Raw genomic sequence first — 14,948 nt, 5'->3', positions numbered from 1 at the left:
CAGAATTAAAAAGTAATTTTGGACTGACCAATGTAGATCATTTCAAATACATGCATTTTTAAAGTTACTTATCACTAAATTTCGATTTGAAATCTTTTCGACATCAGAGCAACCTTGAGGGAATCTTATTTGAGTCAGAAAATGATTTTCATATGATTGATAGGTAAGATATAGAAAACCTTGCAGAGAGCATATCCAACTGACAATCTCTTAGGAAAAACTGTTGGAACCAAGACTTAAAAATAACTGATGTTGGCACAAGATGGAGGGAATGTTGGGCCATAACTAACAAATGTACACTTACCGAAAATGTACACTTAATCCAGTATAAACTAATGTATAGAATGTATTATACAAGAGACAAAATTCACATTCTACAGCACAACGGCAGAGTCATGTCTTAAGTGTAAACCTAACAACGATTCAATAATCCATGCCTTCTGGGAATGCTATGAAGTCCAAAAGTAATGGGCGGAGTTAGAAAGTTGGCTGTCAGAAGTATTACAATGTAAACTTACTTTTAATCCATCTGTCTGCATTTTTCAAGACGTGGCATATGGGGGTGTAGTGAGATACCCAATGGGCTGGAAGATTCTCTTCTCATCACTCATCTTGAAAAAACGTATATTAAAAACGTGGAAATCAATCCGACATCATTAACACAATGGAATTATCAAATGATTTATTATTGAAATATTGAAATAGCATGGGCGACACCGACTGAGAAAAACAAATTGGTACAATTTAAGGCCAAGTGGCAAACAATAATGCAGACAGCAGGGAAGGGATGGGGGTGTGAACATGCAGGTTTGGGCAGGTTCGTGTGTATACGTTTTTATTTGGTGTAAAAAAAATAAAAAAAATAATAATCTAATAATTATATACAAATAAAAAAAAGAAGGGGAATTGACCGATTCTGTTGGCCCAAATCTCAAATGCAAATACCGAGTTGAAACTGCTTTTTGTTAGAGAGGAAGAAGTGGTCTTTCATCTGTGTTGTTGAGGGGTACGGGAGGGGCTTGGTGCACACAGCACAGAAGGAGGAGGGGCTTGGTGCAGAAGGAGGAGGGGCTTGGTGCAGAAGGAGGAGGGGCTTGGTGCACACAGCACAGAAGGAGGAGGGGCTTGGTGTCTGTGGAGTGGGAAGGTGTAGTTGTGTCACTAGTCATCCAGTCTGACTGTTCAGCTCTGTAGTGTCACTAGTCATCCAGTCTGACTGTTCAGCTCTGTAGTGTCACTAGTCATCCAGTCTGACTGTTCAGCTCTGTAGTGTCACTAGTCATCCAGTCTGACTGTTCAGCTCTGTAGTGTCACTAGTCATCCAGTCTGACTGTTCAGCTCTGTAGTGTCACTAGTCATCCAGTCTGACTGTTCAGCTCTGTAGTGTCACTAGTCATCCAGTCTGACTGTTCAGCTCTGTAGTGTCACTAGTCATCCAGTCTGACTGTTCAGCTCTGTAGTGTCTCTAGTCATCCAGTCTGACTGTTCAGCTCTGTAGTGTCACTAGTCATCCAGTCTGACTGTTCAGCTCTGTAATGTCCTCTCTCATCCAGTCTGACTGTTCAGCTCTGTAATGTCCTCTCTCATCCAGTCTGACTGTTCAGCTCTGTAATGTCCTCTCTCATCCAGTCTGACTGTTCAGCTCTGTAATGTCCTCTCTCATCCAGTCTGACTGTTCAGCTGTGTAATGTCCTCTCTCATCCAGTCTGACTGTTCAGCTCTGTAGTGTCACTAGTCATCCAGTCTGACTGTTCAGCTCTGTAGTGTCACTAGTCATCCAGTCTGACTGTTCAGCTCTGTAATGTCCTCTCTCATCCAGTCTGACTGTTCAGCTCTGTAATGTCCTCTCTCATCCAGTCTGACTGTTCAGCTCTGTAATGTCCTCTCTCATCCAGTCTGACTGTTCAGCTCTGTAATGTCCTCTCTCATCCAGTCTGACTGTTCAGCTCTGTAGTGCCACCTCTCATCCAGTCTGACTGTTCAGCTCTGTAATGTCCTCTCTCATCCAGTCTGACTGTTCAGCTCTGTAATGTCCTCTCTCATCCAGTCTGACTGTTCAGCTCTGTAATGTCCTCTCTCATCCAGTCTGACTGTTCAGCTCTGTAGTGTCACTAGTCATTCAGTCTGACTGTTCAGCTCTGTAATGTCCTCTCTCATCCAGTCTGACCGTTCAGCTCTGTAATGTCCTCTCTCATCCAGTCTGACTGTTCAGCTCTGTAGTGTCACTAGTCATCCAGTCTGACTGTTCAGCTCTGTAATGTCCTCTCTCATCCAGTCTGACTGTTCAGCTCTGTAATGTCCTCTCTCATCCAGTCTGACTGTTCAGCTCTGTAATGTCCTCTCTCATCCAGTCTGACTGTTCAGCTCTGTAGTGTCACTAGTCATCCAGTCTGACTGTTCAGCTCTGTAATGTCCTCTCTCATCCAGTCTGACTGTTCAGCTCTGTAATGTCCTCTCTCATCCAGTCTGACTGTTCAGCTCTGTAGTGTCCTCTCTATTCCAATCTGACTGTTCAGCTCTGTAGTGCCACCTCTCATCCAGTCTGACTGTTCAGCTCTGTAGTGCCACCTCTCATCCAGTCTGACTGTTCAGCTCTGTAGTGCCACCTCTCATCCAGTCTGACTGTTCAGCTCTGTAGTGCCACCTCTCATCCAGTCTGACTGTTCAGCTCTGTAGTGCCACCTCTCATCCAGTCTGACTGTTCAGCTCTGTAGTGTCACCTCTCATCCAGTCTGACTGTTCAGCTCTGTAATGTCCTCTCTATTCCAATCTGACTGTTCAGCTCTGTAGTGCCACCTCTCATCCAGTCTGACTGTTCAGCTCTGTAGTGCCACCTCTCATCCAGTCTGACTGTTCAGCTCTGTAATGTCCTCTCTCATCCAGTCTGACTGTTCAGCTCTGTAGTGCCACCTCTCATCCAGTCTGACTGTTCAGCTCTGTAATGTCCTCTCTCATCCAGTCTGACTGTTCAGCTCTGTAGTGCCACCTCTCATCCAGTCTGACTGTTCAGCTCTGTAATGTCCTCTCTCATCCAGTCTGACTGTTCAGCTCTGTAGTGCCACCTCTCATCCAGTCTGACTGTTCAGCTCTGTAGTGCCACCGCTCATCCAGTCACAGCGATCAGCTCAGACTGCACCGAGGGGGAAAGGAACATTTCACTCCTCACCTGCTGGTCAGAGACCTGAAACCGTTCCAGTGGCATCTTTTTATCACGTGTTCCAAATGGCATCCTATTCCCTATGTAGTGCACTAGGGGACAGGGTGTGGTTTGGGACATTGCCAGAGGGTTTTTATCTCTAAGGGAATCTGGAGGCCCTGTCTGTCTGTCTGTCTGTCTGTCTGTCTGTCTCTGTCACTACCAGGATTAACACTTCAAAGCCTCTTCCCAGCCACAGTTCTGATCACTTGATTTTTAATTACTCTTTCTTTTTATTGCTTCACAACTTCAAATCTATCTGAGTGGGCAGGCAGGCAGGGCTGGACGTAGAAGTGCTTGGTGTGTAGAACTGACACCTCAAAGACTCACAGGAAGTTTAAAAAAAACGACGACCAGAAAAAGCCACAACAGTGGATTTCTCAACTGCCAATTCGCAAAGTGAAAGATTTAATTAAAACATGACATAATTTTCACCGCCTAAGCCTGTGGGATTCCTGTGCTGTGACCTCACGTGGGGTATTGTTTTGAGAGAGAGAGAGAGAGCACATTCTTGTCTATTGACATCAGCTTCCGCTGGCTGTCGCAGAGGGGAGCAGGCCAGCTCAGGGAAACGGACACGATGGGATAGGTTCATAGGTCAGGGGAGCCACGTTAGAGAACCGCGTGACCCCCTCCAGGCGACTCGCTCACAGGCCCCAGCCCCTGGCCGAGTGGTTTGCCTACAGCCCCGCAGCTTGGCTGCAGCCCCCAGCCCCCCAGCTCCTCTCCCCTGGTCCTGGCCAAGGCCTTTGACTGACTGTGGTCGCTGTGATTCAGCCCTTGGTTAGCCATGAACAGGACTCTGCTGTCAGGATGCTGTCAGGGAGGTTGGTTGGGCTGAACCCTCTAGCCCAGTGGTTCCCAAGCTGGGGGTCGGCAGGGGAGTCCCTCCCCCCACATTATTATTATTGTAGATCTGCTTTTTAAGGAATTATTTATAACTATTTAAAACTTGTCCAGATCAATTAGCCCATGCCAGCTAACGTTTTTTTTTTCTCCGCTAGGTTTTTTAGGCTGACTGCTCCCATATGTATTATTTTATAAATAGATTCTGTTAATAGTTCACTAAAGTGTATTGCAACGTACTGGCCACCTACTCCTCTTCTTTGTTAGGAAATTCACTTTAAAATTGCTGATGATGGAAGGGGGGCATGAGTGAAAAGGTTAGGGAACCACTACTCTAGTCTGAAGCATTATGGACTGACTGGCTGACTGACTGACTGACTGGCTGCCTTCCCATCTGACTGACAGACTGGCTGCCTATCTGACTGAATGCCTGCTTACCTGTCTGCCTACCTGACTGCCTGTCTGACTGAAAACCACTACATCCTGCCTCACCTGCGTGCCTCGGCTCTGCCTCCAGTTGTTTGTAGTGTTCAGCTGCCAGCTGAATCAACTTTGCTGAGTCCTCTCTGGCTCTGCCTCCAGTTGTTTGTAGTGTTCAGCTCCCAGCTGAATCAACTTTCAGTCCAACCCACAGGAAGACCAAATTCACTGAGGGCTACGTCACGCCGCTGTCTGACTGACGTGTAATCAAAGCTGTGTTTTCTTTCACTGATGGTTCATTCATTCCCTGAAATGATGAGAGTTCCTATAATTGCATTATCACTAAGTCCGCAAGGGTTTGTTGTTTTAAGGTTTAAGGTTCTATGTTTTAAGTTGAGTGTTTAAACAGTAGCTAAGAGCAATATGGTTGAACACATTGGACTTTATTAAAGTGTCTTCTTTTCATCAATATTCTGCCTCTACGGGACATTGATATGTCAAACAGATTTCATTTGGCAAGGGTCCTCTTCTTACAGGACACTTAGGTTGTTGATGTCTATCTTCTTACAGGACACTTAGGTTGTTGATGTCTATCTTCTTACAGGACACTTAGGTTGTTGATGTCTATCTTCTTACAGGACACTCAGGTTGTTGATGTCTATCTTCTTACAGGACACTTAGGTTGTTGATGTCTATCTTCTTACAGGACACTTAGGTTGTTGATGTCTATCTTCTTACAGGACACTTAGGTTGTTGATGTCTATCTTCTTACAGGACACTTAGGTTGTTGATGTCTATCTTCTTACAGGACACTCAGGTTGTTGATGTCTATCTTCTTACAGGACACTTAGGTTGTTGATGTCTATCTTCTTACAGGACACTTAGGTTGTTGATGTCTATCTTCTTACAGGACACTTAGGTTGTTGATGTCTATCTTCTTACAGGACACTTAGGTTGTTGATGTCTATCTTCTTACAGGACACTCAGGTTGTTGATGTCTATCTTCTTACAGGACACTTAGGTTGTTGATGTCTATCTTCTTACAGGACACTTAGGTTGTTGATGTCTATCTTCTTACAGGACACTTAGGTTGTTGATGTCTATCTTCTTACAGGACACTTAGGTTGTTGATGTCTATCTTCTTACAGGACACTCAGGTTGTTGATGTCTATCTTCTTACAGGACACTTAGGTTGTTGATGTCTATCTTCTTACAGGACACTTAGGTTGTTGATGTCTATCTTCTTACAGGACACTTAGGTTGTTGATGTCTAAACTTGTTCTGTACTTGTGTTCTGTTTGGTCCACAGGAAGGGTAGCTGCTGCATGTGCAACAGCTAATGGGGATCCTAATGAACTAAACACAATTATTCCCATAGTCCCCCAGCCTTCCCATAGTCCCCCAGCCTTCCCTTAGTCCCCCAGCCTTCCCATAGTCCCCCAGCCTTCCCATAGTCCCCCAGCCTTCCCATAGTCCCCCCAGCCTTCCCATAGTCCCCCCAGCCTTCCCATAGTCCCCCAGCCTTCCCATAGTCCCCCAGCCTTCCCATAGTCCTCCAGCCTTCGCATAGTCCCCCAGCCTTCCCATAGTCCCCCAGCCTTCCAGTGTATTGACATGGAGCTGACCGATCTGTGTTGTGTCTTATTGTTCCTCAGGTCTGGAAGGAGACCCAGAGGCCCAGGCCATGGCAGGACAGTACCCCAGCACAGAGCTTTACATGCAGGGGGAAGAGGGGGACCAGGGCTGGGTGTCCTGGGCCTGGTCCTTCGTCCCAGCCATCGTGGGAGCTGAGGATGAGGAGGGAGAGGAAGGCTTCTACCAGCAGCGGGAGGAGGGAGGTGTAGGCGGCTCCAGCCCACAGCAGAACACACCTAAAGACCCTGTTGTCTCCATAGGGTTCTATTGCACCAAGGCCTCTGTCACGTTCAAGGTAGGAACACCAGGGAGTGTGTGTGTGGAGGATTGGAATATTGTGGACGTTCTTTCAGATAATGTGCTAGAATTGAATTTCTAAAGACAAAAAATAATATATAGTTATGTTAGCAGTTATGCATTTTTCCTACTAACATTGTTGTTGTTGTACCACCGCTACCTTTCCAGTTGTGGTTTAGTTTTACAGTACAGCAGCTTGATCTGCAGGACATCTACATCCTCTTTCTCTTTGTCTCTGTGTGGTACGGTACGGGGAGGGGTGTGTGGTACGGTACGGGGAGGTGTGTCTCTGTGGTACGGTACGGGGAGGGGTGTGTGGTACGGTACGGGGAGGTGTGTCTCTGTGGTACGGTACGAGGAGGGGTGTGTGGTACGGTACGAGGAGGGGTGTGTGGTACGGTACGAGGAGGGGTGTGTGGTACGGTACGGGGAGGTGTGTCTCTGTGGTAAAGTACGGGGAGGTGTGTGTGTGTGTGTGTGGTACAGTACGGGGAGGGGTGTGTGTGCGGGGTACGAGGGTAAGGGATGGAGAGTGACCTGTAACTGCTAACTGCCGTCTGGGGTCACGTTAATGTTTTAGACATAATACATGGTATGATATGACTATTCACAACCAGATACGCTCCATAATCTTACCCTCCCGCTCTCTCTCTCTCTCTCCTCTCTCAGAATCATTGGCATTCATCTGTGTTTTCCCTCAGGTTCAGATCCCTCAGATCACGTTTCTGCATTAGCATCTCATTGGGGGAAGGAGGTTAAATATCATGCCAAATGGAGCCTGCCGCTTTTCTAATAATGTTTAAATTGTTCCTGTAGTGTTTGAGTTCTTTTAATCAATTAATTGGCTCTCCTCTCCTCAGGAGTAATTGCAGACAGCCGAAGGGATGGCGTTTGATTTTAAACGTTCACATTTAGCGGAAGTATTTAATTTGAGGGGGAATTTCCCCTTTGAACAGCCAGACAGGCAGTACAGGGACCTGACTCTCTCTGACATGGCAATGAAACACCAGAACGTTATTTCACCTTCTGATTGAGAATAACTCCTCTAGATCAATCCATGTTATTTGATCAGAAATACTGGCATTTTACCTAATGACTTATACAGACGGGTGAAAGGTTGGAAAGAGAAAAAGCCTTGTCCTACTAGGCATAGTCCCATTCAATTATTCACTTGCTGATCTGCTGTTGACAACTTGTCATTTTATGATTTTTTCCATTCTCAGCACATGGGAGTATTGATGTTTGTAGTGTTTTGAACAAAGCGTTCCCATCAAAAACATGGTTGTTTCATCTTTTTGACTCTTGGTTGGCTGTCAAGCTCCTAAGGATCAGTGAGCCCATTGAAACGTGTTTTAAAAGTTAATGAACGTTCAAGATGCCTAATAAAGCACCATTTTATTAGTGTTGGACCTTTTAGGGCCATACTGGCTGACGACAGAAGAGGTAGCTAGCTTAGCAGCGGTAACTAAAGCTCCATCCAGTTACTATATTGTTTTAGGCCCAGGTACAGTCAGCAGAGTCCTGCTACGCTAGCCGCTATGTTATCCTAGCCTCGCCAGGAGGCCATGTTGTCTCTGGATAAGGCAGTGATTTGTCTGATGGGCAGGTCTTCAGAGAGCTAGGAGCAGCGTTGACGTGGTGAAACAAATCGCTCTCTTTCAGAACGGTCCTTGTTGTTTGCTGCCACTCCCAGGGGTTGCTGGGAAGGCACGTGATTAAACCAGCGGAACGAGGAAAGGAGAGGGAGGAGTGGAGGGGGAGGAGAGAGAGGGAGGGAAAGAGAGGGATATCAGAGGAGAACAGAGGGAGGGAAAGAGAGGGATATCAGAGGAGAACAGAGGGAGGAGAAGAGGGAAAGAGAGGGATATCAGAGGAGAACAGAGGGAGGGAAAGAGAGGGATATCAGAGGAGAACAGAGGGAGGGAAAGAGAGGGATATCAGAGGAGAACAGAGGGGGGGAAAGAGGGAAAGAGAGGATATCAGAGGAGAACAGAGGGAGGGAAAGAGAGGGAAATCAGAGGAGAACAGAGGGAGTGAAAGAGAGGGAAAGAGAGGGATATCAGAGGAGAACAGAGGGGGGGGGAAAGAGGGAAAGAGAGGGATATCAGAGGAGAACAGAGGGGGGGGAAGAGGGAAAGAGAGGGATATCAGAGGAGAACAGAGGGAGGGAAAGAGAGGGAAATCAGAGGAGAACAGAGGGAGAAGAGGAGAGGGTTATCAGAGGAGAACAGAGGGAGGGAAAGAGAGGGAAAGAGAGGGATATCAGAGGAGAACAGAGGGGGGGGAAAGAGGGAAAGAGAGGGATATCAGAGGAGAACAGAGGGAGGGAAAGAGAGGGAAATCAGAGGAGGGGAAGAGGGAAAGAGCGGGATATCAGAGGAGAACAGAGGAGAACAGAGGGAGGGGAAGAGAGGGAAAGAGCGGGATATCAGAGGAGAACAGAGGGAGGGAAAGAGAGGGAAGGAGAGGGATATCAGAGGAGAACAGAGGGAGGGAAAGAGAGGGATATCAGAGGAGAACAGAGGGAGGGAGAGAGGGAAAGAGGGGGATATCAGAGGAGAACAGAGGGAGGGAAAGAGAGGGAAGGAGAGGGATATCAGAGGAGAACAGAGGGAGGGAAAGAGAGGGATATCAGAGGAGAACAGAGGGAGGGAGAGAGGGAAAGAGGGGGATATCAGAGGAGAACAGAGGGAGGGAAAGAGGGGGATATCAGAGGAGAACAGAGGGAGGGAGAGAGGGAAAGAGGGGGATATCAGAGGAGAACAGAGGGAGGGAAAGAGGGGGATATCAGAGGAGAACAGAGGGAGGGAAAGAGGGGGATATCAGAGGAGAACAGAGAGAGGGAAATCAGAGGAGAACAGAGGGAGGGAGAGAGGGAAAGAGGGGGATATCAGAGGAGAACAGAGGGAGGGAAAGAGGGGGATATCAGAGGAGAACAGAGAGAGGGAAATCAGAGGAGAACAGAGGGAGGGAGAGAGGGAAAGAGGGGGATATCAGAGGAGAACAGAGGGAGGGAAAGAGAGGGAGGTGGTTCCATCAGCAGTATAATAAGGTGCAGCTGCTCCAGTCTGTTCTAGCCTACACCTGCTTCCTGTGTTACAGTTGAAAGGGTGGGACTGAGCTGCACCCACGGTCCTGAGCCAGACCCAGCCAGCCATCACACCTCTCTTTCTCTCTCTCCCCCTGACCAGAGTCTAACCCCCTCTCTCTCCTCTCTCCCCCCTGACCAGAGTCTTACCCCCCTCTCTCTCCCCCTGACCAGAGTCTTACCCCTCTCTCTCTCTCTCCTCTCTCCCCCTGACCAGAGTCTTACCCCCCTCTCTCTCCTCTCTCTCCCTGGCCAGAAGAGGGTGGTTAAGACCAGTCTGTATGTTGTTCTGAGAACCAGAGACCACCACTCAACAGAAGTGTGTTTAAGACCAGTCTGTGTGTTGTTCTGAGAACCAGAGACCACCACTCAACAGAAGTGTGTTTAAGACCAGTCTGTGTGTTGTTCTGAGAACCAGAGACCACCACTCAACAGAAGAGTGTGTTTAAGACCAGTCTGTGTGTTGTTCTGAGAACCAGAGACCACCACTCAACAGAAGAGTGTGTTTAAGACCAGTCTGTGTGTTGTTCTGAGAACCAGAAACCACCACTCAACAGAAGAGTGTGTTTAAGACCAGTCTGTGTGTTGTTCTGAGAACCAGAAACCACCACTCAACAGAAGAGTCTAATGTCTCTGAGTTTCTTTCTCAAACTCTGAACCTCTCCATCTCAGTGAGACGTTACTCCTCAGATCTACCAATGCCGCTCTCTCTCTCTCTCTCTCTCTCTCTCTCTCTCTCTCTCTCTCTCTCTCTCTCTCTCTCTCTCTCTCTCGCTCTTGGTTTCTCTCTCTCGGTTTCTCTCTCTCGGTTTCTCGCTCTGATTTTCTGGTGTTTAAAGTTAAATATTACAACTCTCCAGGGCCTTGTTCTGTGAGATCCCAAAGAGAATGGTGTTGACTTTGTTTATCTATCATGTTTATCAACCATGTTTCCTCTCTCTCTCTCTCTCTCTCTGTGTGTGCTGTGTGTGTGTCTGTGTGTGACCAGTTGACAGAGATGCAGGCGGAGAGCAGTTACTACAGTCCTCAGAAGGTGAAGAGCAGGGATGGGCTCTGTCTGGAGCAGGAGGGGATCACCATGGAGGTAACAACCCTTCTGTCCTGCTCTGTTCTACATGACACTCTCTCTCTCTCTCTCTCTCTCTCTCTCTCTCTCTCTCTCTCTCTCTCTCTCTCTCTCTCTCTCTCTCTCTCTCTCTCTCTCTCTCTCTCTCGCTCTCTCTCGTTCTCTCTCTTTCTCTCTCTCTCTATCTCTGTCTCTGTCACTCACTCACACACACACATTTTCTATTTGTATGCTATTTAACCCCTTACACTATATGGATAGGGCCAAATTGAGATGTTTCTAACAGAAGAATTATAAAATGCATATGCATTACCATGGTAGCAATTGAAAGGGAACACTGTGGACATTATTGGGAAATAATCAGACCAAAGGTGAGGACACAACAGTTCACCTGACACAAGACTGGATCCAAACATTACACTGTTGATTGCATGTGCATTTACATTTACAGTACTTTTCACAGCGTTTGTTGATAATGAAATCTGGAAATACTCTGGATACATTCAGTAACATAATAAGAATATTCATGAACATGTTGGAGTAGGTGCAAGATAAGACAAAACAATGACTGTGGGTTTGAGTGAGAGGTCAACACCATCACACAATTACTGTTGTTGTTTACGCAATCCAAAAACAGCCCGTTAGAAATCGTATATGTGGCTCAGGAGGGTATCATTTGCCTCGACTCTGCCCTGCCCTGCCCTGCTCTGCCCTGCTCTGCCCTGCCCTGCCCCGCCCTGCTCTGCCCTGCTCTGCTCTCCTCTGCCCTACCCTGCTCCGCTCTCCTCTGCCCTACCCTGCCCTGCTTTGCCCTGCTCTGCCCTGCCCTGCTCTGCCCTGCTCTGCTCTCCTCTGCTCTGCTCTGCTCTGCCCTGCCCTGCCCTGCCCTGCTCTGCCCTGCTTTGCCCTGCTCTGCTCTGCTCTCCTCTGCCCTACCCTGCTCTGCCCTGCTCTACCCTGCTCTGCCCTGCCCTACCCTGCTCTGCCCTACCCTGCTCTACCCTACCCTACCCTTCTCTGCCCTACCCTACCCTACCCTGCTCTGCTCTGCTCTGCCCTACCCTGCTCTGCTCTGCCCTGCTCTGCTCTCCTCACTAGATGTTGAAACATTGCTGTGGGGACTTACTGTGACTACACTATAACAGACATCATCATCCCTCACTGTGACTACACTATTACAGACATCATCATCCCTCACTGTGACTACACTACAACATACTTTAATAGCATCCCTCACTGTGACTACACTATAACATACTTTAATATCATCCCTCACTGTGACTACACTACAATACTTTAATATCATCACTCACTGTGATTACACTACAACATACTTTAATATAATCCCTCACTGTGACTACACTACAACATACTTTAATATCATCCCTCACTGTGACTACACTATAACATACTTTAATATCATCCCTCACTGTGACTACAATATAACATACTTCATAATCCCTCACTGTGACTACACTACAACATACTTTAATATTATCCCTCACTGTGACTACACTACAACATACTTTAATATAATCCCTCACTGTCACTACACTATAACATACTTTAATATCATCCCTCACTGTGACTACACTATAACATACTTTAATATCATCCCTCACTGTGACTACACTACAACATACTTTAATATAATCCCTCACTGTGACTACACTATAACAGACTTTAATATCATCCCTCACTGTGACTACACTATAACATACTTTAATATCATCCCTCACTGTGACTACACTACAACATACATTAATAGCATCCCTCACTGTGACTACACTACAACATACTTTAATATAATCCCTCACTGTGACTACACTATAACAGACTTTAATATCATCCCTCACTGTCACTACACTATAACAGACTTTAATATCATCCCTCACTGTGACTACACTACAACATACTTTAATATCATCCCTCACTGTGACTACACTATAACATACTTTAATATCATCCCTCACTGTGACTACACTACAACATATGTTAATATCATCCCTCACTGTGACTACACTATAACATACTTTAATATCATCCCTCACTGTGACTACACTACAACATACTTTAATATAATCCCTCACTGTGACTACACTACAACATATGTTAATATCATCCCTCACTGTGACTACACTATAACATACTTTAATATCATCCCTCACTGTGACTACACTACAACATACTTTAATAATCAAATCAAATCAGATCACATTTTATTGGCCACATGCGCCGAATACAACAGGTGCAGACATTACAGTAAAATGCTTACTTACAGCCCTTAACCAACAGTGCATTTATTTTTAATAAAAAAGGTAAAATAAAACAACAACAAAAAAGTGTTGAGAAAAAAAAGAGCAGAAGTAAAATAAAATAACAGTAGGGAGGCTATATATACAGGGGGGTACCGGTGCAGAGTCAATGTGCGGGGGCACCTTTTAGTTGAGGTAGTTGAAGTAATATGTACATGTGGGTAGAGTTAAAGTGACTATGCATAAATAATTAGATGAGTAGCAGCAGCGTAAAAAGATGGGGTGGGGGGTGGCGGTGGGGGGCAGTGCAAATAGTCCGGGTAGCCATGATTAGCTGTTCAGGAGTCTTATGGCTTGGGGGTAGAAGCTGTTGAGAAGTCTTTTGGACCTAGACTTGGCACTCCGGTACCGCTTGCCGTGCGGTAGCAGCGAGAACAGTCTATGACTAGGGTGGCTGGAGTCTTTGACAATTTTGAGGGCCTTCCTCTGACACCGCCTGGTATAGAGGTCCTGGATGGCAGGAAGCTTGGCCCCAGTGATGTACTGGGCCGTACGCACTACCCTCTGTAGTGCCTTGCGGTCGGAGGCCAAGCAGTTGCCATACCAGGCGGTGATGCAACCAGTCAGGATGCTCTCGATGGTGCAGCTGTAGGATGTTTTGAGGATCTGAGGACCCATGCCAAATCTTTTCAGTCTCCTGAGGAGGAATAGGCTTTGTCGTGCCCTCTTCACGACTGTCTTGGTGTGTTTGGACCGTGATAGTTCGTTGGTGATGTGGACACCAAGGAACTTGAAGCTCTCAACCTGTTCCACGACAGCCCCGTCGATGAGAATGGGGGCGTGCTCAGTCCTCTAATATCATCCCTCACTGTGACTACACCATAAGACTTCATCATCCCTCACTGTGACTACACTATAACATACTTTAATATCATCCCTCACTGTGACTACACTATAACAGACTTCATCATCCCTCACTGTGACTACACTATAACATACTTTAATATCATCCCTCACTGTGACTACACTCTAACAGACTTTAATATCATCCCTCACTGTGACTACACTATAACAGACTTTAATATCATCCCTCACTGTGACTACACTATAACATACTTTAATATCATCCCTCACTGTGACTACACTATAACAGACTTTAATATCATCCCTCACTGTGACTACACTATAACATACTTTAATATCATCCCTCACTGTGACTACACTATAACATACTTTAATATCATCATCCCTCACTGTGACTACACTATAACAGACTTTAATATCATCCCTCACTGTGACTACACTATAACATACTTTAATATCATCCCTCACTGTGACTACACTATAACATACTTTAATATCATCCCTCACTGTGACTACACTATAACAGGCTTTAATATCATCCCTTTAATATCATCCCTTTACTATCATCCCTCACTGTGACTACACTATAACATACTTTAATATCATCCCTCACTGTGACTACACTATAACATACTGTAATATCATCCCTCACTGTGACTACACTCTAACAGACTTTAATATCATCCCTCACTGTGACTACACTCTAACAGACTTTAATATCATCCCTCACTGTGACTACACTATAACAGACTTTAATATCATCCCTCACTGTGACTACACTATAACAGACTTTAATATCATCCCTCACTGTGACTACACTATAGCATACTTTAATATCATCCTTCACTGTGACTACACTATAACATACTTTAATATCATCATCCCTCACTGTGACTACACTATAACATACTTTAATATCATCCCTCACTGTGACTACACTATAACATACTTTAATATTATCCCTCACTGTGACTACACTATAACATACTTTAATATCATCCCTCACTGTGACTACACTATAACAGGCTTTAATATCATCCCTTTAATATCATCCCTTTACTATCATCCCTCACTGTGACTACACTATGACATACTTTAATATAATCCTTCACTGTGACTACACTATAACATACTTTAATATAATCCCTCACTGTGACTACACTATAACATACTTTAATATCATCCCTCACTGTGACTACACTATAACAGGCTTTAATAGCATCCCTCACTGTGACTACACTATAACAGACTTTAATATCATCCCTCACTGTGACTACACTA

General features: G+C 45.7%; 1 protein-coding gene across 1 annotated transcript in view; it reads left to right on the top strand.

Annotated features, from left to right (window-relative positions):
• LOC121585310 (vacuolar protein sorting-associated protein 13B-like) overlaps positions 1 to 14,948 on the top strand; it is a 719,687-nt gene that overhangs the window by 98,261 nt on the left and 606,478 nt on the right. The window contains exons 8-9 of the mRNA XM_045226113.1: positions 6,118 to 6,392; positions 10,471 to 10,566. Of these exons, the coding sequence (XP_045082048.1) occupies positions 6,118 to 6,392; positions 10,471 to 10,566 (371 nt within the window). The remainder of the gene's footprint in view (positions 1 to 6,117; positions 6,393 to 10,470; positions 10,567 to 14,948) is intronic.

This window comes from Coregonus clupeaformis, chromosome 17, assembly GCF_020615455.1.
Source record: "Coregonus clupeaformis isolate EN_2021a chromosome 17, ASM2061545v1, whole genome shotgun sequence".
NCBI lineage: Eukaryota > Metazoa > Chordata > Actinopteri > Salmoniformes > Salmonidae > Coregonus > Coregonus clupeaformis.
This window is presented reverse-complemented; position numbering and strand designations above follow the sequence as displayed.